The sequence below is a fragment of the Centruroides sculpturatus genome, unplaced genomic scaffold (assembly GCF_000671375.1).
Source record: "Centruroides sculpturatus isolate CEXI.00-Female unplaced genomic scaffold, Cexi_2.0 scaffold162, whole genome shotgun sequence".
NCBI lineage: Eukaryota > Metazoa > Arthropoda > Arachnida > Scorpiones > Buthidae > Centruroides > Centruroides sculpturatus.
The window spans coordinates 35,642-63,046 of NW_019384555.1; the positions used below are offsets into that span (position 1 = coordinate 35,642).

The 27,405-nt window shown below is 33.3% G+C and overlaps 1 protein-coding gene and 1 non-coding gene across 3 annotated transcripts; one reads left to right on the top strand and one right to left on the bottom strand.

Moving 5' to 3' along the window:
* Positions 1-1,488: 1,488 nt before the first annotated feature.
* LOC111623809 (LIM/homeobox protein Lhx3-like) lies at positions 1,489-27,390 on the top strand. 2 transcript variants are annotated; one of them, XM_023366511.1, is made up of 5 exons: positions 1,489-1,808; positions 21,093-21,267; positions 21,355-21,557; positions 23,267-23,620; positions 25,993-27,390. In XM_023366511.1, exons 1-5 carry the CDS (start codon positions 1,727-1,729, stop codon positions 26,346-26,348), a joined length of 1,170 nt encoding a protein of 389 aa, XP_023222279.1. In that variant the 5' UTR covers positions 1,489-1,726; the 3' UTR covers positions 26,349-27,390. The 2 variants fall into 2 exon arrangements, with proteins under 2 accessions (XP_023222279.1, XP_023222278.1); XM_023366510.1 differs by lacking the exon at positions 1,489-1,808 and adding an exon at positions 20,032-20,239.
* On the bottom strand, positions 25,697-25,768 carry Trnap-agg. Its single transcript has one exon. It is a non-coding gene; the product is annotated as a tRNA-Pro (tRNA).
* Positions 27,391-27,405: the final 15 nt, after the last annotated feature.

Genomic DNA, 27,405 nt, shown 5'->3' on the forward strand with positions numbered 1-27,405 from the left:
TTCACTTTCGTCGTGTTCGGATCCTTCGTAAGGTAGTTTTTTTCCATTTTATCCGCAAAATGGTGGCGAAAAAACACGTTTAGACAGTGGTAAAGGCGTAATTTCGATAATAATGAACGTAATAATGTCGGCGGAAACTATTTTTTGATAAATGTAGAAGTGATTACAATGATAAAAAGTCTTTAAATGTCCATAAAAGTAATGAGAACGACGATAGTTACAACTTGTTAAGCAACTAAATAACATATATTATAGGTGTAAAAGTGATTATTACGATAAATTATTAAGAATATTCTCACATTTAATGCGATGACAATAAAGATTTTCTTATTTTTAAAGGTATTTAAGAAGGGAGATGGCTTCTGTAAGGTGACGATCGTCAAAACTGTTGATTATCTTAATAATAAAAATGATTTATAACCGAATTTCGTTATAAATATTGGTAAATTAATTAGAATATTAAGCAATTTACAGCATCATTCTTATCTACTGTACGAAAGAGGAAGTTCTGAATAACCTAAAATGAAATAAAAAACGATCAATTATTATTTGATTAATACCCTCAGCGCATTATTTATAAATTAAAGTAAATCAGCAGTTATTTCAGTAGGAAAAAAAGACAATTTTCTGGACAACCAAACGAATCTTTTCTCACATTTCTGAAAGGATGTGCCATTAGACGGATATTTTTGCCTCGGAGAGAAAATCAATTATACAAATGGATAAGGTACATCCTATGAGAATGACTCTATTTAGTGCAATTTCCCAAATAGATACTCGGTACACTTGGGTGATTGGATACGAATTTCATTTAAATCTTAATTCGCTAACTTATTATAACTAATCCACCTCAATGTATACTTTAGAAATATTTAAAAAAAATGAATAGAACGAGTATTACAACGAATACGAGTATAATAATCTATAGCGATAGTCGATTAATAAAGTATCACTCATTAGTTTCATCCAAATGAAAATAAAAGAACAGGCGAATGGTGGCTTTCTCTCGCGGCTCCGCATCTGCAAGGAAAAACAAACTTGCTAGGGGCTACCTGTTTAAACTTTAAAAAAATCAATTAAATTTTAAATTGTCGAAAGATTAATTTTTAACGGATTATCTTTTAAACACATTTAATTATTAATATATAAGATTATAACCTTAAAAATTAATATAAAAAGTCGGTAAAGGTATATATTTTAACAATAGATACTTCTTAGTAGCCTTAACTCCGATACGTGGTATTTTTTTTTCCTCGACGTTCTTTAATTTTTTAATGTTTGTTATCATCTTTTCTGACGGATCTTCATTAAAATTCTAGAAAAAAAAAAAGAGAAACTCTCGCTAATTTCGGTGATATTTTATATTTTCTTAATGGCAGAGATGGGAGAGAACGGCGCAACTTACACTACATTAAACGGGTCTTCCGGTTGCGCATGCTTCGTCTTATATATAATGGAAAGCAAGCACCTCCTCTTCGCCCGCTGCACCTCTTTCCAATGGACACGTTCTCAGAGGTGGGTGTGTCGACATAAGCAGCTCCCCATTCCCACTATCGATCATAGCAACTCGACTCCAGGACACCAACCGGACATTTGATGACATATACTCACAAATTTATCGGCCGGAGAAAAATACAGCACTTAACAAAATTAAAAGTCTTCAAGCAGCTTAGCTTATACATCACGGCAAGAGCCGAATATCCATGCACTCCAGACTGAGGTAGAAATGACGAGAATACCCACCATGTGTACACCGCTTGATACCGATCTACTGTTGACTCTACTTTCACGAAACAAAGCGCTAGAAGGTCAGCAAATTATTTTTTCTCCACAATTTTTCTTTATTATTAACGTATAATTATATTTATATAACTTTTAATTTTAACCTGAGAAAAAATATCCCTATTGTATCTATTACCTTTTAATCTGAAAATGGTCGCGTTTATGGATGCACTTAGCTAAATTGAGGGTTGATCAAATTATGGTATGGCCCTTTTCTCTCTCTCTCTGTAGCTTCTATTATTTTTTCCCCCTTCTTCTTCTTCTTCTTCTTCTTCCTCCTCCTCCTATTCCCCTTTCTTTAAATCTTGATTCTAAATGTAATTATGGCGCTCCACACCAGAGTTTAAACAATATTTCAAATTACTGTTTGCCTTAGCTATTTATTATACTGTAATTTCGCTTCTCGACTTATCTAGTCGCTTGTATAGAACGTATCGCATTCTCCTCTTGGATATGTTCCGTAATGGTAACGCTTACTACTGTACTTTAATCGCCGTATCAACCTTTGAAGGTTGTAAAGTTAAGGTAAGTTAACCCCCCTTTTTTTCGGTTAATTTTAATTAATTTTTCTTGGCTCCGTTCCGAGTTAAAACTTATAACTCGAGAATTCTACTCTTTTATGAGTTTATAACTTAGTTTTATAAAGATCGAAACTTTCTTCCTGATCAATTATCAAATTTTTCTTCTACTTTAGTTGTTATCGATGCAGTTTTTTTTATAGAAGAAATTCGTTATTTACACTCGAATATTGTCGAAAAATAAACTTTAAATCTTGAAGATTTACTTTAAAGTCTTTAGTTTAGAGGGAAGCTTACGTTATAACCGTGAAAATCCTTTCTAAATCCTTAAGCTCTTTTAAGTGTTAGGATAGAAAGCAGAATTAAGCAAGCTGAGAGATTCCCTTCTTACTAATTATTATCGCTTAGAATGTTATCTTTGTTTATAATAATCAATATTAAAGTCAATTAGACAATTACATTTTTAATTTTTCTACAAAAAGTTATTCATTTAAGCGATTATTTAACTGTGTAACCTGTAAAATATAGGAAAAAAACCGCAAAGTTTAGCATTAAAAATAAGAAAAATTTCATAATTTAATTAGTTTTTAACTTAAATAATCCGAATTTATTATGTTTTTTTTNTCTTATAATTTTAAGGTAAGATTTATAAAAAAAAAAAGGTACATTTATATATGTTATTTACGGGAATAAAAAATTAGGCAGAGGTTGCATTTATTAAAATTAATCGAGAATGGTAGCCGCGTGTTCTCTCCACCGAAAATGCATTATCTAATGTGTATTAATAACCTCGTTTGAATTGAATTATATATGGATTTTTATGGAGATTTCTTTTTTTATGAGAGGGAAAAATCTATCTGAATTGACGTTTCTGAAAGAGGTAAGAAGGATTAGCTACTTAATTTCGTTATCTAAGTGGGATCCTTCTATTAAATGAAATGCTTTAATGTACCTGATGCTGTGTCTTTACTGACAATGAGCACTCCTCTGTAAGCAGAAAAGATCTTTTTGTAGAAAATTCGCTTCATTGTAAGGGATTGTGTGAAAAGGCATTCTTTGTATAAGCTTTAATTCTTTGCAAAATTAAATATTTAGCATTTAGAACCATCTTCCATTGATCTTTAATGGATATGTTTATTTTTTAAAAAATTATTCTTATAATAATAAAAGGATTATATAAAATACAGTATGTTACATTATGTTAAGACAATAGTAAATACAAAACAATTTTCAGAAAAATAAATAAATTAATAAATGTGCATAGAGCTTGAAAAATATCTTAATTTTTTTAAAAATAAGCGGAAAAAAACTCGAGTTTGTAGAGTGTAGCAAGATCATAATATAATTTACGAAAAAATATAATTGATTTTTGAAAAATATTCAGCTACTATTTTACATTTTAATTAGTTGAATTGGAGAAAAATTTATAATTTATAGCGAGAATGACCTACATCATAAAGAATAAAACGATATATTATTTTAAGACGAAANAATCAACACACGACGATATTTCGGTGGGATAATTCTTTAGCATTCTTTGATCGCCTGATTTGGGACAGGAAATCAACCACGCCCTCTCCCGAGAGATTTCGATACTAAAGCTATCTGGTCTTGCCTTTCTACAACAAAATGTTCACCCCCGGATTTTTTTTTCATCCAGTCGACTCTTTCCAGATTTCCCAGGAGAGTGATTAGGGGCGGTGCCTCTGATACGTTCGACTCAGTCCCTTAGGGATCCACTGACAAATGCACATATGCTAGGACCTTTAGTGTCTACCCTATTATATATTTTGCCCCATATCTGGTCGGATAATCGATATATATATATATATATATTCTCCCTTAATTATTTCGGCCAGGTTGTAAGATAGTCACTCGACCGTGTTGGAAAACAGTAACGAAATATTAAAGGAGATGTTAATTGTATAATGGTAGTATTTATGCCGCAAGCCTTACAGAACAAGTTGCGAGTAGAGAGAGTCGTAAGGCTGCATCAGATACAATGCCAAGAGCAAAAAAGATTAGAGTTGATGAGAAGAGACAGGGTTAAGGCCTATCAGTTCCGTTTTGGANTATATATATTCTCCCTTAATTATTTCGGCCAGGTTGTAAGATAGTCACTCGACCGTGTTGGAAAACAGTAACGAAATATTAAAGGGGAATGAATCTTTTAGGTGACTCTAACAGGTCTATCATCATTTATATATGTATATATAGAAGTGGGACGAAGGTGGAGTAACCAAGAATATCATTTATTAAGGTCTCTATAGAGTAATATGACCTTATTTTATAAATGTCCGAAGTAATTCATAATTCATGTCACGTTCCGCTTTAATTCGTCTCTCGAGTTTGAATCGAGTTCTGACGAGCTGTAACCTTACTTTAAGTTTTAAAAATACCGTTCGAGATTAGCATAAAGCATTAATTTATCGATCGTTACTCTGGAAAATGTTCTTAATTTTCTAAAAGTTTTATAAAAATCGATGGGGGGAACGAGCTTAAGTTCGAATTGGAAGAAGCAGGGAATTAATACAGGGTAATCCAGAAGTCGGTTAACTACTCTAGCAGTAAAATTCGTGTTAAAATGGCCGTAATTTAATTAAAAATTAATGATTATTATTATTATTATTAGCTTAAATAAACATTTAAATACTTTTTGTGGCTTTGGAATGTCTCCGGATTCATTAAAATTAAAAATAAATTGGTTTATTTTGCCTTAAAATTTAAATAATGTTTATTTCGAGGGCTCGAATTCGAGCTACAGAAGATTTACTGTCGAGATATAAATTTAAATTGATAAATATCCTGTTTAATTTATAAAGAGAGAGGCTCGTTACATTGAGAAGAAAGCCTCACAGGAGACAATATTTGTAAGAGTTGAGTAAGAAAATGGCTAGACGTAACGGCGCCGCGTAACCATTTTTAAACTCCGTTTGTTACTGAATAGGAAATGTTCAATTGAGGATAGATCGGAGATGAAGTGACTCCATTGACCAGATCCTAGTAGTACTATAATAATTGGAGGCTTCTCACTTCCTATATGATTCATAGTTTCTTGCTGCGAGACGTGGGTGTAGAGCGTAGGTGATAGACACTAAAACATAATGAAGGCTGTTTATTAATATAAAATACAGTTAAAATTACGCGTTACGTAGCCTCAACACTATTTCGCTTCTTAAATACGTTCAAAGTTTTGTAGTAACGGCTCTAAATTGATCCGTACGTAACTTCGTAACGCCGTAACTCCATTTTAAAAAAATCATTCATTCGCTAGGAAATTAACAGAGTTTAATGCTTATTAAGTGAATTATGTCAATAAACGTCTAAAAAAATAAACGTTACTCCTAATGAAGAGGTTTCCTCTATTAAATTATACTTTCTACTCCTCGAGAGATCGATCCTTAGCCATGATTTCTAAGTTAAACGGGTAAAATTCTTTAATTATTACAATAAAATAGTTTATTTTATTTTAATAATTAGACAGGGGCCATAAAGGGGCCCTCCTATCTTACTCCATTCTCTTATATTCTTGATAAATAACTTACGTAAGGTAACAAGAGCTGGTGTTATCCGTTCGTATTTGCCCTCTAGAGAGCTCGTATAAGGTTCTGTTTAACCGCATCTCATCCTNGCGAGTAGAGAGAGTCGTAAGGCTGCATCAGATACAATGCCAAGAGCAAAAAAGATTAGAGTTGATGAGAAGAGACAGGGTTAAGGCCTATCAGTTCCGTTTTGGAGACTCCACTCGATAGCTATAACGTTTAGGGGGCCACAATTAAATTATTAGACGACAGTCCAGAAAGAACACAGATCCCCTATTGTCCGCTTTAGATTCGTTCAACTGACCATCCCTCCAGACATAACAAATATAATTAAGTTATGACACATTTGTGTGTGGTTCTGCTTGTCTGTTATCATTATCCGTTAACCATTGGATTGATGTAACTCAATCGAAGTAATTTTCTCTCTAATTCTCTACCCGGCTGTAAAACACTTGGAAGGCCTTTCGGAAGCCTGAAAAGTTTCGTCTAAGTCATTTTGTAGGCCTTCCTGTTAGTTCGGAGCGATTTAAATTGAAATCTACTGCGATGAATCGAAGTTTTCACCGGTGATAAGGCGATTTTACTGATAATTGATAAGTACATAACGAGATTCGGAAAGTTTTTAGCCTAAAAGGATTTAAAAATGCTTTCAGATAATAATTTTTACTGAATTACATAAAAGTAATTAGAGAAAAGTTGTAGGAAACGGGTAGAAAAATGTAATCGTAGAATGGAAATTGCATTTTTTTCATTGTCGATCGTCTTTATGATAATATTGATGTTGGGCTAACCTCATTCTTGAGCATAGTAATTACACTAAAGCAATAAACCACGGTTTAACTACGATCTATTAATATCGAGTCTAGTATGGTAGTAGTTTCGCTGATGGAGGTTCTGCCAGAGTAACGAACAATAGAACCAATGGAGCGTTACTCTGTTCTGCAACAACTTGTCAAAGATTCCAAATCTGGTGACAGAACGGTCGACCAAGTTTAACAATAGAACCATTGGCGAAATAACTTACTCGGGTATAAAAATACAAAATGGATTTCTATAACCGTTACGAATTTATCTCATTGTAATCGTCGTTAAAACACGGCAAATTATATTAAATTTTACAAAAATTACACGCTTAATATATTCAGTAGAGAATCTAAGTGTTGCCATTACGGTTTTCTGACTTGTTCAAATAACCTCTTGTTTTTATTTTATTTTATTTTTTTCTTCTCTGTTCTCTTCATCTCCTAAATCAAATACTCCGAAGCAGACTCTCCCTCAATGTCAACACCGGTGACATTTATTGTTGGACATAAATCACTTCTCTTGTTCTTGCCGGATAGGCGTCGGAGTTGGATAGAATCAGTTCATATTGACAGGAGCAAAGTTACTAAGCGTCTGCATCAATATGGGCCATCTACTGGTTAAATGGAGTCATTTATTTCGGGTCCTAGTTCATTTAAACCGGTTAACTCGGCCCTGTTCAATTTCAAACAGACTCGTCGACTCTTCTGATCTTTTAAACNTAAATTACTTATAAATTGACGTGATTTCCGATCTGTCTGTCACGCTCTTTATCTCAAAAACTATTCAATCTCCGAATCTTCTTGTTAATATTTAATTTCTTCGAGTAAACATTACTTTTTTTGTATGTTTTTCTATTATTTTAAAACACATCTATGACCGTTTCCTCTTGGTAAAGCCTACAAAATAACAAAATAAAAGAAAAAGCTAATTCGAGTGAAGAAACAGGTTTTTATATTGTTATTAAGGAATAAATTATTTATTTTCCTTTAAATTCGGGCAGAAATCTAGTCCAAAAGGGTTGAAAATCGCCGATTCTAACACAAAAAAGAAGAGCGAAGTAAAGCGAAAGTTATATTATAAAATATTATTATTATTTTTTAAATTGTACCTTATATTATCGAATATATATATAGGCCTATATATAATTATAAAATAACCCAATCCTTAGCTAATTTTTACTGGAAAAATTAAAACTCATAAGTCATGTAGGACAAGAGAAGAAAATGAGAATAAAAATAAAAATGGCGCTCGTTTATCATTGAAATGCTTGCCTTTTAAAACTGAAAAATTAAATTTCCNACTCGGGTATAAAAATACAAAATGGATTTCTATAACCGTTACGAATTTATCTCATTGTAATCGTCGTTAAAACACGGCAAATTATATTAAATTTTACAAAAATTACACGCTTAATATATTCAGTAGAGAATCTAAGTGTTGCCATTACGGTTTTCTGACTTGTTCAAATAACCTCTTGTTTTTATTTTATTTTAATAATTAGACAGGGGCCATAAAGGGGCCCTCCTATCTTACTCCATTCTCTTATATTCTTGATAAATAACTTACGTAAGGTAACAAGAGCTGGTGTTATCCGTTCGTATTTGCCCTCTAGAGAGCTCGTATAAGGTTCTGTTTAACCGCATCTCAGCCTCGTATATGGAGTGAAGCATTTTCTAAACGGCGAATCTACCCGAACAACCTCCTAAACGTGTTTGTAGGATGCGGAGCGATGACAGCCAATTCAATCCTTTTGATGATGAGCAACAAAGAGGGAGAGATTTTTAGCTATCTCGCGATTAAAACGTTCCATCAGATTTGGGGATGGAGAGGATCTCGTTCCCAGATGGCCACAAAAGTGCTCGATGACGTGAGACACTCCAACTCGTGTCTGCTGTATTTTCGCATTCTAACATTTTATAAATGTGGACTTTTAAATTATATATTTCCCCACCAATTTTTTAAACCGAATTAATTATTATTAAGGGGTAAGAAAAATTTCATAATTTAATTAGTTTTTAACTTAAATAATCCGAATTTATTATGTTTTTTTTTGCATTTTTCTCTCTCTTTCTCTATTAATTTACTCGAATATCGACTAAGATTTGAGCCAAATTATTATTAAAACAAACCATTAATAGAAGAAGAAATAAAACATTTTCCCTGTAAAATTATAAAACTATCGACGAACAACTTTACCCCGTTTAATTACGTTTCATTAACTACGGATTAAAGTATAATTACACAACGTAATAAGTATGGATAGTGTAGAAAACACGCGCTCTTCACTCAACCTGTAGTGTTTGGCGCCCGTATTTTATGACGTAGATCGTTTCTACACTTTAAAAATTGTAAAAAAAAAAATTTTTAAAAAGTTTTTTTTTTTTTTTTTTTTTTTTTTTTCTTCTCTGTTCTCTTCATCTCCTAAATCAAATACTCCGAAGCAGACTCTCCCTCAATGTCAACACCGGTGACATTTATTGTTGGACATAAATCACTTCTCTTGTTCTTGCCGGATAGGCGTCGGAGTTGGATAGAATCAGTTCATATTGACAGGAGCAAAGTTACTAAGCGTCTGCATCAATATGGGCCATCTACTGGTTAAATGGAGTCATTTATTTCGGGTCCTAGTTCATTTAAACCGGTTAACTCGGCCCTGTTCAATTTCAAACAGACTCGTCGACTCTTCTGATCTTTTAAACATTGTTTATCTTCTATCCGCACTTTGTTTATTTGCTTTCTCGACTGTATTCGATTGTCTTTTACTCCAAGGATTCAAATTTTTGACTGATAAGGAGTGCATAGTTGTGTACCGCTTCGGATACACTTACTGGATGCCAGGTTTTTCATCCGTACAAGGCCTATAAATCATATAAAATTGTAAAAGTAGGATATTAAATGGCGATGAGAAAGAGTAGATTCGCTCTTTGCCATTTTGAAAAATTGTGTCCGTGGCACACATTTGTAGTACAGCGAGTACAATTCCCGAATGTAGTAAAAATGCAAATGTACAGTACAACTTTTAAAAATTCCAAAGGATCGATAATATATATTTTTTTGTTTCGGCTCAGACAGCTTGTGTTGAAAGAAAGCTTTTGCTTATCCAGCCAATCTCAGTCCAAGCAAGCTCCATTTAATCTTTAAAGGAACAAATCGCCCATTCCTCCCATCTCACCACTTACCCTAATATCACTTAGGAGCGTTTAGAATTCATTACTTTGTTGGGGATAATGGTTTGTGACGCAACTGTGGTTAGCCCCAGTTTAGTTTCCAACTCACGACACATTCTGATCCGAGCAGATGCGATTGATATCATGAATATTTTATTACTTTACATACTTAACCATTACTCATCTCTCGCAGTGTCCCGATAAACAATTATTTATAGACGTGTCGATTTGTATTGTTATGCGGGGTGTGCCCCACCCTTTTCTTTCATACGGCGTTACGCAGATGGCCTCCCCCGATCCGTCTACAATGCTACTGTATGGCCCGCTCCGTACTGCACCATCTGTTGTACTCGTCTGTCAGGTACGGTGACTGACATCCGTGGCTATATATATATATAAAACAGAAACCAGGCTTTTCACCATCGCTGGTTAGACTTATAGCTAACAGATTATCCCGGTTAATCAAATAAAGTGTATTCTATATAGAAATTCAATAAAGATGGTTGGTTGCTCAAAGAGTGAGGATGACTCGGAGCTGTATAATTATACATTAAAGTATTAAATCATTAATACAGTAAGGACGTTTAAATAAATAGATTTTTAACATTAAAACGTTCGGCGCAATGCCGCCGAGTCGTGCAGTCGAGCATCCATGCATTCATTTATCCTTTTTTTTCCTCTTAAACTTATGCTTATAATATTATATTTTTATGATATTCTTTAATTTTAATACTTTAAAAACCTCCTAAAATTAAATAAACCCATTAANTAGGCCTATATATAATTATAAAATAACCCAATCCTTAGCTAATTTTTACTGGAAAAATTAAAACTCATAAGTCATGTAGGACAAGAGAAGAAAATGAGAATAAAAATAAAAATGGCGCTCGTTTATCATTGAAATGCTTGCCTTTTAAAACTGAAAAATTAAATTTCCTCACATCACACATATATATATTTCTTGTTTGTAGTAGATTTTAAATTTGCTAAAGTGTCCATTAGTATGAGAGGGAAGTCAAGAATTGCCAACGTCGGTGATGGATCGAAGAGAAGGGAGCCCATACTTTACAACCCACAGAGTGAAAAGTTCAACTGAGAAATTTAAAGTACGAACGACCATTAAAGAGTCGACAAAACGACAAACCATCAATCAAGACCGTGAATGACACAAAGACCAGGTGTCGATGCAATCTCTAAAATAATTCCATCGATTTTTAGTTTATCTAATTTAAAAAATGGAAGAAGAAAATCTAAAAATCTTAAAAAGAAACGAAATATTTATCACTCAAGCTTTAGATATTTAATTTTTATGCAGCTCGGATGAGAATTCCATGCTGAAAAATGATACTTTTCCTCCCTTTAGAGAGTGTGCTTTGGAGAAAACTTACGCCTTTAATTCCTTATTAAATAGAAAATAAAGTAATAATAATTGAAAAAAATTCTAGAGAAATCGAAGTTTTTCTTCCTCCTTATGATGATAATAATAATAATTTACTGATGGAGAGAGAGATAAATTAAAGATTATTGGAGGATTAAAAATTTATTCCTGGAATTTGTCCCGCTTAGAATAAAATATTGTGGCATTTTATTATAATCCGGATTAAATTAGGTTTTCCATCCTTGTTAAGAGGGCGAGATAAGTCATTTGTAAAATTTAACTAATATATAACTATAAATGGGTAGGTATTTTAGAAAGAAACCGTCGTTGGGATGTACAGTACATTACATTACATCCGAACCTTCTAACAACGGTACCCGTAAACAGCGGACAAAAATGTTAACAAAATAACCTCGGAACAACGATCAGTTTTTATGTCCCTATTAGTGGCCGTTCTCCACAGGTTTGACTGAATTCGAAAAAATACTTTAAAGGAGCGATTAGAGATTTATCGAGGGAGCTTCGAATCCTCGTGTTTTTTTTCGAGCCATTTAAAATTTAACACTAGAAAATTTCCGTTATTAAGTTAACCCAATAAGCCAAAGGTTTTATAATCTCGTGTACTACGACATTAGATAACGTCACACAGCAATGTATCCCTTCCACCAATGCAAAGCGGTGTAGCCAGAGGCCGAAAAGATTTTTCTATAGGTTTTCCGAAAAGCTTTTTAATTCGGAATCGTCCCCGGGAACAAAATGGAAAATAAAAGCAAAACAGTTGGCAATCTTTCAGACATGTTTATCCAGAATATTTACTTTCACTAAACGAATTAGAAAACTTTTCCGTAGATTTTTTCCTCCCCTCGACTAACCCCCTCAACCAGTTATTATAAAATAACCCTGTACGAGGTTCATAAGAAGGAAGCCTGCGAGCTGTTTGAAAGTCTTGTTTTGTAATTACCCGATCTTTTTAATGAATTATGCATCCCGAAAAGCATTTGGTTTTCCATTCTTTGCAAATTTTCTCCTGTATCAATTCATTAGAGATTGTTGTTGACAAGAGGCGATATTTTAATTAAGCCCTCGCCACGTATTTATAAATCATTCACAGTCGAAACTGTGCACGCGCAGAAATTTTGGCCCTGGTGTGACTGTAAATCTAAATATATATATAAGTATAGTCGTACGCATATATTTTAAATGGCTGACCTTATGTACACACGGTGACCTTTACATGTTTAATGATTATCAATTTAATTAAAGGAACTTCCTATACAAAACAAACAAGCTTAGTACCTGCTCCATTGTGGATGTATTACTCATCATAAACGCGATACGGCTCTTAGAATTACGTTCATCACGCTTGATGAACTATTCAATAATCCTTAATCAGATATATTAATAAAAGATTACGCTTACCTCTAGGAAATTTGGCAGAGAAACTAGTAAAATGGCCTCTAGATTCTAGCGAGGGAGAGTAATTTTAAAGGAAACAAGCCATAAAATTTAATTACCCGTTCAGAAAAAAAAAATCCGGAGAGGGTTTTAATGAAGAGAGAAGGGTTCATATTTGATTTTAGAGGCCGCGACAGGTGTAAATTCTCAATTAATTTTAATGAAACCCTTCTTAGAAACGGATCTTCACCAGGATGGTCTCGTTTGTAAGGGATGCTCTTCTGTAAGATGGACGACAAATATCTCATTTACTCGCTGTAAAAATTCAATACTTTCCCTTTCAGGCAGCGAATTAATGACACAGAGATGCGAGGAAAACTTTATTACTTTCATAAGAAGGGTAAAGCCGAGACGAGAATGTACTATTCATTCGCCTGGCATCAATGTTATTGACACAAACCCCACCCAGGTCTTATTAAAGATAAAATCTTTTTAAGAAAAGCAACGTGTAGCTTAACTTCTAGTTTGCATGAAGTAGAAACCCGGTGGATAAATAGAAGCAATAAAAAAAAAAAGAAAAAGATATATCAACAGTAGAACAAAAAATTCTATACAACAAAAGCTACTCCTAATTATAGGTCGGGCTGCAATGACTAACAACGGGCTCTTCTACGAGAGGAGAGGGGGGGTGGCGGCACTTTTGAAACAGCCGCCAAAATCCTTGACGCCTGAGAGGACACTCTAATCAACTGGCAGTCCACCTAAGCCTAATTGATCGGTTAGAATTGTCGCGTTCCTTTCTAAGTCCAATCCAATACAAGCATTGCCTGGTTGATTAATTAGTTTTGGTGTCGCATCGAAAACTGTCACAGGGCTTAGGGATTTTCTTAGAGTCTCTGGTCTCGATATTCAACCCGCTTAGGATTACAAAACTTTCTATTTATTTTGTTGTTCTTTTTTTAACTTTTTCCTCTTCTCTACACCCGAAGATTTTCTTTTAAATCCATCTTGATGCGATTTTCCGTGTTTCAAACAACCCTTGAGCTAAGAAAGAAGACTCGCTTCCAATATATTTGCTTTCGCGATTTTTTTCTTTTGTTTTTATCGAGTGTCAGATACTTCTGTGTAAAATTTTTAAGAATTTCATAATATATTCAAAGTAGGAAACTTAAAGGAACAATTCGGAGACACAAACTCTTAAATTATTTTTTATTAAACGTCTCTCTTCCCGATCGGGTCGACTTTTTATAGAGTTTAACACTTAGAAATGGTTTAAAAAACAAGAATTCTCGAGGGGTTTCGAGGATTATTTATGACAATACTTCGAATTATCTTCGATTATCTGCGATATAATATAATAAATGAGACAAATTAGCTGGGAAGAAATAAAGTAAAAGAAGAATTATCGCAGCATCTGATACGCAGGTGCAGTCGGTAAAGGTTAAGATTTTCAAGTACGAGAGATGACACTGATCGAAGAGCTCGAACTTTGTCTTGTTCTACACTAGTTCTAGACTAGTTCTACTCTTGTTACAGAAACAACAGGTTAACGTCACTTGTTTTACAAATCCGTAAACTCTACCGATGTAAAATTATTGATTCAGCGTGGCAGTATCGTAAATTAGATGAGAATCGCGTTAGGAGTTGTTTATATCTCAATTAATGGCTAACTTATCCATTAAAAAGTACATAAACGAGTCGTTTTTTGAGGTTTTTTAAATAATAAATCAAGTTAAAGATTAATCTCGTCGCAATTTTCATTGCGTTTTGTCTTAACTAATAATAATATTAATTAAAAAAAAGCGAATTATCAATAACGCTAATTTTAATTAGAGATAATTGAATAATTTAATTCCCGTCTGGGGTCGAACTGGTTACGGGGGAGAGGTCTAGTTATAGAGACACCTGCCGCCTCAATGAATCACCTCTCATCTGAGCCAAACTCGGGGCAGATGGCCAACGGCGATCAGCACGTGGCCAAATGTCGTGCATATCTCACCGACCTTAACCAAACTCTCCAAATGCTTGCTCTTTTCTACCCTCTCTGTTGCTATGGTGACACGTGCGCCACTCGCCCGTTTGTCTACAAACCCCAAAGGCCAAGATGAAAAATGGACTCTGGCTTTTTTATTTCTTTTTTTCTTTACACCGTAACTTACAATGGACAAAAGTGAGGGAGGAATGTTGGTTTAAGCTGGTGTAGATCTTTAAATTATTAATAATTCAACTAGATTGTGTGTTAAGTTAATAACTTTTTGAACATTCCCCAAAATAAACTAGAATTATGCCTTTTTATCTGTGCATTTTGCAAATTCGATAGCATACTTTACGTTAACAATCCCCATTCTACCAGTAAAATTAGTAATTCTAGAATTAATTTTTAGTTTCTCGTGATATTTCTGTGGTTAAATTTGGCGATTAAATAAAAAATTGTAGCGGTATTGTTCGCTATTTGTAACGTTCCTTCAGACTTGATTGGGAGTTGGAGTATCAATAATTGTCATCCAATGAGAAACGAGCGTCAATCGACCTCTGCACCGGGTTAATTAGTCTGGTCGTTTGCGCTGTTACCCGCAACTGCATCCTTATTGACCATCTGTCACGTATTGTTACGTGACGACCCGCCACGTGACCTACGCTTCACGCAATGTTGGATGCGATAATATCATTGAGGTTTTCTCCTACTGACAAATTGGGAAACGAACTTTCAACAGGGTTAAGATACAGGACTGACTTCTAAACTTGTTTAATGCCCGAATTATCGAGGGATTGCTTTTTTCTTCTTCTCTCTACGACAAGATTCTAGAGTAACATAAATAATTAAATCGGTTTATACGTTAACCCCATTGAAAGGCTCGTTAAAAAGTTTAAAATTCGAAAAGCAATTTAAAAAATTCAATTATAAATTCTTATCGCAGGGATAGAAAAAAAAGAGCAATAAATTGAAATCCCGGCGCTAAATTCTCGAGAAATTCAAAAGTTGTTTAGATTTATCTTTTAAGGGTGAATATTTTTATACCTAATCATGGGCAGTCGATGACCCCGAGCGAAAAACAAGATGCAGCGATTTTCTTCGGCGATAAGCGGCACAGGTGATACAGGTGTGAGATGAAGACCAGACAGGTGTTTTTATCTCATGACATTTTATACCCATCCGACATCTCTGAATCTTATCAAACACGCTATAAAACCCTTACTATTTTAAACAGTTTTTTTAAAAAACCATTCACTATTAATTTACAAAGAAACTACGAACCCCTTTTACTACTAAACTCGTAAATTAAGTGCACGACTCATTTACAACCAATCAGGAAACGGTTAACTTCGTTTCCATTGTAGGAATAGGACAGCTTTCTCTTATTTACGATGGACTAACCTATCGTAAATTAGTTTAGACGATAGAGAAAATGTCTTCCATAAAAAGTTTTCTTGAAAAATTTTCAAGAATTATCGATTGTATTACGTACTCGATTCAATTCTGTTTGAAATGGTTCGGAAATATCTTTATTGTTTTCGTTCGTTCACCCGTTGGACTCAATGAATTGAGGCTACGTGGACCTGTAGTCCTTCCTACACGGCAAATTCGGAAGATTGAGTCGGAACAAATAAAGTTAAATAGTGCAAAAAGATTGGTCGTATCGGCTCCACCATTGAAAATTTGCTAAGAGAAACAATTTATATAATTTTACTACCCGATTTTAATACCGAAAACTAATTATTCGTCTAGTTTTACATCCCATAAAGGTTATTTTTAAATTTTCCATGATTATTTTAACAGTGTTTCTGCCGGACAGAAGGAGATTAAAAGATAGGAAATGATTTACGTGTCACTGATAATCCGACCTCTCACACAAGACTTCGCCTTTAATTTGTCCGAAAATAAATTTGACTTTCGTTAAAAATATAAAAATTCTCAAGTGCTGACATAGTTTTTTTTATTTTTCTTGTAAAATAACCTAAATTTTATTTATATTTATATTTAAATTAAGTGTGTATTTAGTATACAAAGACCCTTACGTATTGATTTATCACGTATATATTTTGATCTATAATGTTAAGAATAAAATATTACTTTATGTATCAACCTCCAAATTTAAATTAAAAGAAGAAAAAAAAAATCCAATTTTTATACATTTTATAAACAATTTTTTACCTTGTTTTTTTATTTTATTTTACTAAAACTTTCAATTTAATGAAAGTGAATATTATTAAAACTTTCAATTTCGTTAATAAAATAAACAGAAAATGAAAGTTTTTAATAAAAATACAGCGAAATCGAAATAAAAACTTTCGATTTTAATGAAATTGAAACTTTTTTTTTTTTTAATCACTTTCAATTTCTATTAAAAAAAATTTCCATTTTGTGTCCTTTCGAAACAGTTTTATTCGCTCGAAAAATAAAAATAATTTAATTCTATTTTCTAAACAATTAAAAATTGCTAGTTTTTTTCCCTACAATTTTCCCTCTTATCCTTATAAAGTATTAATATTCGGTCAGGTAATTTTATAGCCAAAATAATTTTTTATTAATGAATACAGAGAGACCTGAAGGTAGTAAAACTTTCATTATGATTTATATCTCATGAAACTACTTTGCATTTTCGTGTGTTCGATGCTGTATAATTTGAATTAATATTTCGATATTGTTGTGCACGAATTCGAAGGTAAATTATTTCATATATAATTGAAAATATTATACCATTTATTCGTATTTAATTCGCTATTTTTGTGGTAAGAATTATCAAATTTTAAATATCTTCTATCCTTCTTTTCATACAAGTTGTTACGGTTATAAAAATTGATCGATAAATTTTAATTTTGTAAAAAGGAAACCTTGTTTATTTTATTTTTATTTTTTTTTTACCCTCAAGCCATAAATTTCCAATAGAAATTTTCTGTAATAGTTACAATTTTTAAATTCTTTAATATATTTATTATAACTTTAACAATTATTTAATATTAATATTATTTAAAAATTCGTATTATAAGACTTCTCTCTTTCTTTTATATTGTTAATTAGATTTTAATGTTTAAATCCCTTTCCACAAAGTTAATTTTTTATTATTTATTTGAAATTAAGCTTCGGGCCTATTTGTATATTGAATTGAAATCTATCATTTTAAACACACTTCTTTACTTAAGTTGTTATTCGTGTTTGTACAGACAATGGCCACCTGCCTACGACGGCCACCTCTAAACAGTTTTTATTATTTTAAATACAAAAATGCATATAAAAATAACCTGTAAACAACGTCCAGTCGGTAGCGGTTGTTCACAGTTTTGTCTGTTTACCCTCGAGATTTCTTGATCTGTTCTGTATAAAATTGCTAACATTTTAGAAGTTTGCCATTTATATATATTAAAATTGAGCTTTATTTATCTATTAAAATAATGATTTTGAGTCGTATCATCGCTCTATTGAAAGTAAATATTCGATTAAGAATTGGGCAATTAATTTTAGGCATTCAATTGTTCTAGATAGACCCACAACTCCAGATTCTAGTATTTATGCAGAACTATTATTTGCTACTTTCAGAAATTCTAGAGAAGTGAAATTCTCTAGAATTCCTATATGATTTGCCTCATATTAAATGAAATTCTGGAAATACAGTCGACCCCCCCTATAACACTGTTGATTTTTCCGTTTTATATGAATTCCTTGTTGTACGAGTCACTTAGATTTTACAAATACGTGTGCCGGGCTGTAAACGGCTCACGTATTTGTAAAAACTATGTGACTCGTACAACATGGAATTCATATAAAACGGAAAAATCAACAGTGTTATAGGGGGGTCGACTGTATTAATGAGAGCATTCTCGTTAATATTTCATTTTATAAAGTGATAAATATAAAGAGAAATCACTTTATATACAGTCTAATAATATATTATACTATCAAATCTACGAATGTACAGTAAATTTTTCGATTAAATACACGTCAAAACCACTGAAATTCTAATCACTTTAACGTGCTGAAAGGACTCTAGATTCTAGAGAAAGACTATATCGAAGGAGACTCTAGAATATCTCTTTTAACCGAGTAAAAAACACGTAATTTAGATAATACGACATGGTTACAGCGAATTTTTCGTTACCTTTTACTTCCATTTATGCTAATTATCGGTAGTTGAAAATTCTTTTCAAGTTATAATATCAGAGTATCGGATGTTATAAGTGAACAATGGAACAACTGCTCGATTTTCTCACCTGTTTCGAAGCGTAAAGGTAGTGATTGATGTAGCACCTGTTAAACTTCAACTATTTTTTTTTAACATTATTATTTTGTTAATGGAGAGTTAAACATTTAAACTATAATAAACAATTTTACTTAAGAAAAAAAATTATAAAATAATACTTTTATTTCATAAGTAAATTTACGTTTTAATTACATTTTATAAAATTAAATGTTAAACGTGTAAGCGATTCTCGTATCAAAAGTATTAAATAAAAATATTTTAATGCTTAATTAAAGTCGACTTAAATTTAATTTAAATGAAAATAATAATAATTAAGTAACGTAAGAGGGTACACATCACGTGGTTACGCTACGTACAGTACTTTTTTTTTGCATCAACACGTTAAAAGTTAGCCTAATTACATTGGAGCGATGCTGAATTAATTTATAAAAAAATTAGAAAAAAACAAACTATTAATAATTTTACTCAATTTTTATGAAATGTTATTAAGCTATAATTATTTAGAATGCAATTAAATTAACTAAATTAACATTAATATATATATATTTATTTTTTCCTGCTGTTCTAGAACAGAGAAGTGTCTATCAAACAAGTTAAAGTGAGGAGATTTTTGTAAGGAAACCCGACAAATTCTTGACTTTTATTTTCTATTTTTAATTCTTTTTTTGTATTGTAGAAGGTCGCGACAGATGTGTAGAAGTCGTAACGTTTAAGTCAAATTGGCCTAGCATCGTCTACGAGCTCAGTTAACAGGAGACCTCCTTCTATTCTTTACGGTCGAGACGTGACGACAGATTAAAACTGATTACTAAAAACGTAACCTTCGAATCTGTTAGGTTGCGGTTTTGTTCTTCTGGTGTTGCATTCTGGAGAATTTTTAATCACCCTCACGCCATTTCCTCTATAAATAACAGAGCGCCCGCGCTTTGTAAGGAATAATTACGCGTTATAGGGGTATGAAAAATTCATAAGTTACCATAAAAGCCTACACGAGGACCATTTACGCTGAGGCGCCGGCGCATTTTTTTTTTCTTTTTTTGGGGGGGTTTGGCTGCGACTGTGCTTAAACAGGTGGGGCATCTAACAATGACCGGTAAGGTAAATACGAACGACGCGTGATCTTTCACGCGTGACACTATTGTCACGCGAGCGTCGCCCATCCATTACGTATGGGAGGCGGCGCGCGAGTTTCATTGGATTGGAGGAAGGGTAGATCTGGTAGTAGAGGCGGAGTCAGCACCCAGCGATAACAGCTGAACGGTCAGAACGGATAGAGCCTCGTATGTCGACGGGACGGTTCTGTCCTCGTGTCCTTTGACCTCTGACCCGACACCCGACCCGGACATGACCGCTTCACGTATATTGAGTGCCTGTAGTGGTTCGGATTCTAATTTCGCTTCCAATCGTTTCGTCGATTCCAATGTCATCAACGCGTGTGGCTCCGCTCTGTACAAACGTGAGTAAAGTTTCCAGTCGTGCCATCAATGATTTGCCAATTAGACGATAAGATCGCTGTTTTTCGGGTAGTTTTTAAATATTTTCATTTATGATAAGTGTTAAGTTGGTTTATTTAATTAGATTTCATTATATTTAAATAATCACTTCTTAGAGGGTTTTATCGTTACTCTGATGAACTCTGCTTCTACTTTGAATATATGTTTCTTTTATTTATTAAATATTTACTAATTTCATTATAGATATTTCATCAATTTCTTATATCCTTTGTTTTTAAATTTACACTTCAATTAAGTTTACAATTAATTACAACACGTGCTCCTATCAATTCAAAGAAAGAGTTGTAGACTAAAGTTGTATTTTTACAATTTAGAGAAGAAATTACAGTGAAATAAAAAATTAAAGGCCACGTTCGTCTAATATACAAATGGTAATATTGATGACGAACAACGTTTTCAGTATTCTGTAATGCTACGTATTATTTTACTACGTAAGTTTAATTTATATTGAACGAGAGATTATATACAGTACATGTATACACGTGCAACTATTACTCATTGTATAGAAACTGTATAATGTTTTGTTTTCGCTTGTAGAAGAAGAAACATCAATCAGAACATTCGTAATAGGCCTGAGCTATACGAGACGATATTTTTGAATTTTGAATATTTGTATTTTCTAAAAAATAGGAAGAAAAATTCTGTAAAAACCTTAAAAGCCTTTTACTGTATTTGATTTACATTTATTTGTAGCTTTAAATAAGTGTTACTGCTGTTTAATTTTCTTTAACATTCAACCTGTTAAAGTCATATTTTGCATGTTTTACATAAAATGTCCGAATCTTTATGTTGCAGCAACAATACCGAAATGTGCAGGATGCGAAAAAGTGATCGTCGATCGATTCGTCTTGAAGGTGTTGGATCGATCGTGGCATGCCAAATGCCTCAAGTGTGCCGAATGCCAAGAGAAACTTGTAGACAAGTGTTTCGTCAGGAACGGCGAAGTTTTCTGTAAAGATGACTTTTTCAGGTGATTTACTGTATACATTTTTTACAAAAAAAAATGTATAAGTATAGAAATTTATAAAATTTTTTATATTATTTATTTATATTCCAGGCGCTTTGGGACTAAATGCGCCGGTTGCGATCAAGGTATACCTCCAACTCAAGTAGTTCGAAGGGCTCAGGATAATGTCTATCATCTTCATTGTTTCTCTTGTATCCTATGTAAAAGGCAGTTAAACACCGGAGACGAATTCTATTTAATGGAGGATAATAAACTAGTGTGTAAAGCTGATTATGAAGCTGTAAAAGCACGCGGTAAGGACGTCCTACAAAATTTATCTCAAGTTTACTGTAAACATAATAAAATTCGAATGTGTTCTTACGCTAGCTGCTATATTAACGATATTAATGACCTTGTTATCGTTTAAATAAACCCGAAATTATGTAATTTATACATTTTTAAGCTTATACGAATGATGATTCGGGCATTAGTATCGTATTTATAGTAGCGAAACTTCGCTTGTTTTTATAATGTTAACAGACCTGTAGTTAATAACAGTCTTTGTAAGTGATGCAAATGTTACCATTGTTCGTGTAGTAGCAAAGAAAACACCTATGTAAATGTTAGTATTAGCGTAGTGTTAGCTTAAGAGGCCTTGCGTAAAGGTCTGTAAAAAATATTTACTTTACTATTGTCGTTTTGGCGGCGTAAATGAGGCTTAAGTAAATATTAATATATTTAAAATATTATAATAATACAAAAATATAATACAGAATTGAATGTTTTCTTATTTAGAAAGCTAATTTAGAAGTAGTTTCATTAATTTCTTTCCTTAATTATTTTAGGCGGTTATATAATAGAGGGAAAGTATGGGATCGGTCAAACACTGACTCCCTTCCTTCCAAGATTTAAAAATTTTTGAACTCAAGGACGTTGAAAGGTCGAAAAACACAAAAAAGTTGGGGTATGGATGGGAAATGCAAAAGTTGTATGAATGGATGTTAGTGTTTGTATCTGTGGGGGGGTTATTAAGCTTCGAAGTGGATACACTTTGAAGTTTAATAACTTCTGTGCCTTTTGTCGAAAATTTCTGAAATTTTGCAGGGAGTTTTGTGTATTAGGGGAAATGTTTCTAGGAATTTCCAGGAAAATCGGACCAATGGGCAAATTTTCCTGAAAATTTCTAAAGGTTCGGGAGGTATGGCCCCCACCCTTTTAATATCTCCCCAACCAAGACTTAAATATAATGGTAACAATTATTAGGGATGGAAACAAATAAAGAATGCCAGGAAATTCCAGCAACAACGCTATCAGCTTTTTAAAAGTAGTTTTAATTATTATATAAACTATATTCTTATTATGTAAATCGAATTTACGAATTTAACTTTAAAAAAATTAAACCACAGCTTAATGCTTGTTAATTGTAACAATTTTCTTTATACGTGGGGTCCTTTTAAAAATACAATAATATTTATTTATGATGAGTTAAGATCCATTTCCGTGGGATTTGCCTAACCTGTGTTGCCCTTAATAATTAACCCCATTTCGGAGGAAATGAGTTATCTTGACAGGAGAGTGTGATTTGTACTTGTAATATATTCAGAAAGGATGTAGCGATGAACAACACTATTAAATAATTAACCCTTCACCCAAAAACTTCCATCATGTGAAAATAAAGTCAGATATCTTATTCGCTAGAGAAAATGATGAACTAATTTTTACATATTGACTTTAATATCTTATTCGGGAAATGGTTAATTAGTACTGAAGATAGTTGATGAAATGCTGAACTTTAAAGTTATTATCATGAAAACATCGTAAATAAACGAAGTAGCTCGTAATGTATCGAGTTTCTAAAACCCTACAGGGCTTAAAATACAAAAAAAGTCAAATGAAATCTGACCCGAGTTCCGTAGAAATCCATATCAAAATTACTTTTAAAGATTCGCGTTTATTTTCTGTTATACGACTCTTTCCGTGTTGTATTTCGATTATTAATGAACCACATTCTGTTGTAGAGCAGAGGGGACATCAAAACGACCAAGAACCACAATTACTGCTCGACAATTGGAGAAATTAAAGAGCGCTTACACCACTAGTCCCAAACCCGCTCGTCACGTTCGAGAACAATTGAGTCAGGATACAGGACTCGATATGAGAGTGGTTCAAGTCTGGTTCCAGAATAGAAGAGCCAAAGAGAAACGTCTGAAAAAGGACACGGGGAAATCTAGATGGAACGAATACTTCCGTCACGGTAATGCCAAACAATCTTCGGGAAATTCGACATCTACAAGAGCTACCCCGACTCCCGAAACTAGGAGAGAAGAGATCGACGATCAAGAAGAAGACAGTCAGCAAGACGATTCCTTATTTATAGGTGAGCAAATCTTCGTCTCTGTGTTTTTTGTCCGAAATTTTCTATTAATTGGTCTCCTATTAAAGTCTGTCAGCGGAGACAGAATTTATTTTTTTAAGACGAATCCTCTCAAGCGATGTTTTAAAAGGGAGTTGCCATGGAAAAATTCTTAATGAAAAAGTTAAGTTCTGAATAACTGATTTTTAATAGCAATTTTTAACAGCTTATAATTAATGTTAATCTGTTTCAGAACTTAATTATTATCTCGGAATCTATCAAGTTACTTGTATATAATTTATTTATATCTACCAAAATAAATAACTTTTTATACGAAAATATTGATTAAAATAACTAGTTTCTTACTACTGTGATCGGTAAATGAGCTTAAAACTATTGCCTACGTTACAATAGTTTAATCGTAGTGTTTTCTTCCGTCTTATTTAAAATTTTTCCATAGCAGCCGAGTAATCTAGTTGAATTAATGTATAAATTAGAAGTTAAACGGTAAAACAAATACATTAATGGAAACAATTCTAGTGATATGTTTCGTGACTTGTTATTTAATAGAGATGTGTAAAACATTTAAGTGCCCACCAGTGACCGGGTGGATAAAACCGCTGATCAATGGGCTGGCACGTGGAGTTTCGAGTTTTCTTCACGTGTCTAATGTCTAAATAGGGGCCAGTTTCCTATACGGTAGGGCATCACGTGTCATTTTGCCTTATCCTATATATAATATAATATAATATATAATATGAGTTGAAACATATTGTTTTTATTTCAATAATTCGGATCTCTGCTTACAATGTTAGGATAAATCTTGAAATTATAATTCAAGCAGATGGTTTCACGTTCTATTTCCTCTTCCTCGATCCGATCTATTCGCCCAGGAGCTACAGACACAACTTTCTGAGGCTATAAAAGCGAAAATCGAGGGTCATGCACCCCTCACTTTATAAACTCCTCTAAATACAGGGGCTCCTTTCGTGTTAATGCATTTGCCCGATAACCTTATCTACATCGGCATAATTTCTATACATAATGCCACGTTTGATACCCATTCATTATAAAAAGTTCATATATTATATCATTAGATAGCGAAGTTTCTGCCGTCGAAAAGCTGATATTATAGATTAAAAAAATTTAGGAAAAAGTTAATGGGAATCGAGTTAAACGATGATTTTTATTTTTATAATATTTGAAGTCGATCCCCACACGTGCTTCGAATGAATACTTGACGGCGCTGTTTGAAAGGTGGCGGGGAAGACTCGCAAGTTCTTTGTGGCGACATCTGGTGGAAAGGCTTTCGGTTTGGCTTCTTTCGATTTGTTTGTTAGACTAACACTGGAAGGGATTCCGAACGTGTTTATCTTCTGTTCCTACTCTTGATTCAATAACTTTAAGTCTACTCTCGTTTTATTGTGAAATTCCGTTTCAATAGACTTTTTTTTTAAAAAAGAGTAATTTGATGATGGAAATTGCCTTTTCATCATTACATTCGATTTATTCGCTTTTCGATTACAATTTATAAAAATTATATTACTTTTTATTAACAAATTGCCAAAGTCGAAACCGAAATTTATCAAGTTTATTTTATAATTAAATTTTAANCACTATTGGTCCAGATTCGACCATTCCTGTCGCGACACGAGTCGGCGATGACATTTTACTGCATTTTACGAGTCTGTTTTAGCGTCTTTATACGAATACGGTCGCAATTTTTTAAAGTTGTTCTCAAACCGAAACAAATTTTCTCATAAGAAACAATATAAAATGGATTAGAGGAGGAATTCAACTGACGTTCATAAACGAAAATCTCGCCTTTTCTCAAAATCATCGTCCAATAAGAGTACTGTATTAGAATTTACCGTTTATGACCAATCAGAAAACGAGGCCGGCTATATAAATGTACTGTACTTGGATTCTGATTCGTTAAAACTTTTACTGGGAGCGAAAGGATGCTTACCATCCTCTCGTTCCTTTTTTATACAGAATTTGTTAATTAAATTTTAATTATAATTGTTTTAGATGCGAGTGTGTTTGGAATATAAAAGAATGACTTTCTGTAAACGAGAGAGGGAAAAAAAAATTACGTGTGGGCTCGTCCGGGATTTGAACCCGGGACCTCTCGCACCCTAAGCGAGAATCATACCCCTAGACCAACGAGCCACGGAGGCAATTTTCCTTTAAACTGGTCTTTATACTCAACGAAATTCATTACATTTGCCGTGAGAAATGACCTCTTTAATCAGCCTTCTCTAATGACGTCACTCTATTAACTCGATTGCATCGACAGTCGGATGACGTCACGCGTTCCTAGAAATCGAACGGTCGAGATAAACGATGATGAATCACAATCGGACGCATTTTTCATACTTGTTTTTTCCTTTCAGACGACATGAGGACTTCGGATTCGTACGCCAGCTCCTTAAACGGTTCAGTGGCAGGAGACGAACCCACAACCCCTCTTGGACCCACTCCGCCTCTGGTTTACATGAATTCGCAATTTCCAGGACCGGCTACACCCCCTTACATGGTGGGGAATCAAAGTCCCGGAGTTGTACCCTTTCCAGTTCCTCCATACTACGGAAACGGAGGCCAGGCGAGAAATGCAGGTGGTGAAGTAGCAACACGGGGTTGCTTCGGTTACTCGGAGTTCCCTCCTAGTCCCGCTTCGTGGTTGGATGACGTAGAAGGAGGCTCGACCTCCATCCCTACCACACTTCACACGACCGTAACACCGTATTGACATCTGGTACACCATCTCCATCTAGTCTCGTTTTATTTCGTTTCATATCAGTTCCTGAAGTGTGTCCTAAAGAGTCTTGTCGGATAGGACCCGTCGACATTTGTGGCAGCAGAAAAATAAATAAAACGAACAGTGTTTTAACTGTATTTGGTCCTATTTTAAAGTTGTAACTTGAGAATAAAAGAGCCGTTTTTTGTTCTCGCCAGAAAATTTATACAAGCACAATAAATAAGTAAATAAATAATTAATTGTATGTCAATTTTTGTAGTAATAATTTCAGTAAGGCCTTTACAACGTGTTTGGTCTTGTTAATTTCGGATCGTTGCGTGTCATACAAATACAATTGTAGTGTTATAAATGTTGTAACACGCAGAGAACACGGCGTTGTTCTTTATTTTTAATTTTCTACTGTTTTAAGTCGTACAGAATGTTAACGAACGTGTTCACACGAAGTAAACAGATTTTTTAACACTGAAATTATATCAATCTTTCTCCTATTATGGTATAGACCTAATTATTATTTACATTTGATTTCGGAGGATTATACATAATTAAACGTTTTAAATTGTTAATTATTTTTTAATTAAAATAAGATTTTTCTCGTATACTATTTTATTATAGAGAAGTAACGAGATCTCGTAGGAAATAATTGTAAAAAAGAAGCATTTATCATTTAAAAATTAAAATAATAATTACCGATTATTTAAATATTGCAACCAAAATACGTTTCTGTAGCCAAGTACTGTATTTCTAAGAGTCTATTCTACTTCTTAAGAAGAAAAAAAAAGAGTAATATTACCAACTTCTGTGATATGGTATACAATAATGGATAAATTAAATGGGAAATCATCAAAATAATTATTGTAATCATTAACTTTAGGAGAATTGTCTGAACTGATTAAATCATACAGCTCTCGGGAAAAATGATTATGATAATGGTTTCGTCACGTTCTCTCGCGTTACGCATTTGCATGCAGGCTAATTTTAATAAGCGGAATGATCTTACTGCAACTTTAGTATAAAAAGAGAAATTAATAGGCACAAACGGATCCATGCG

Coding starts and splice junctions, on each gene's coding strand:
- LOC111623809 (XM_023366510.1), top strand. CDS start 20,128: ATGACCGCTTCACGTATATTGAGTGCCTGTAGTGGTTCGGATTCTAAT. Junction 20,240..21,092: donor TGGCTCCGCTCTGTACAAAC/GTGAGTAAAGTT, acceptor TTTATGTTGCAG/CAACAATACCGAAATGTGCA. Junction 21,268..21,354: donor TGTAAAGATGACTTTTTCAG/GTGATTTACTGT, acceptor TTTATATTCCAG/GCGCTTTGGGACTAAATGCG.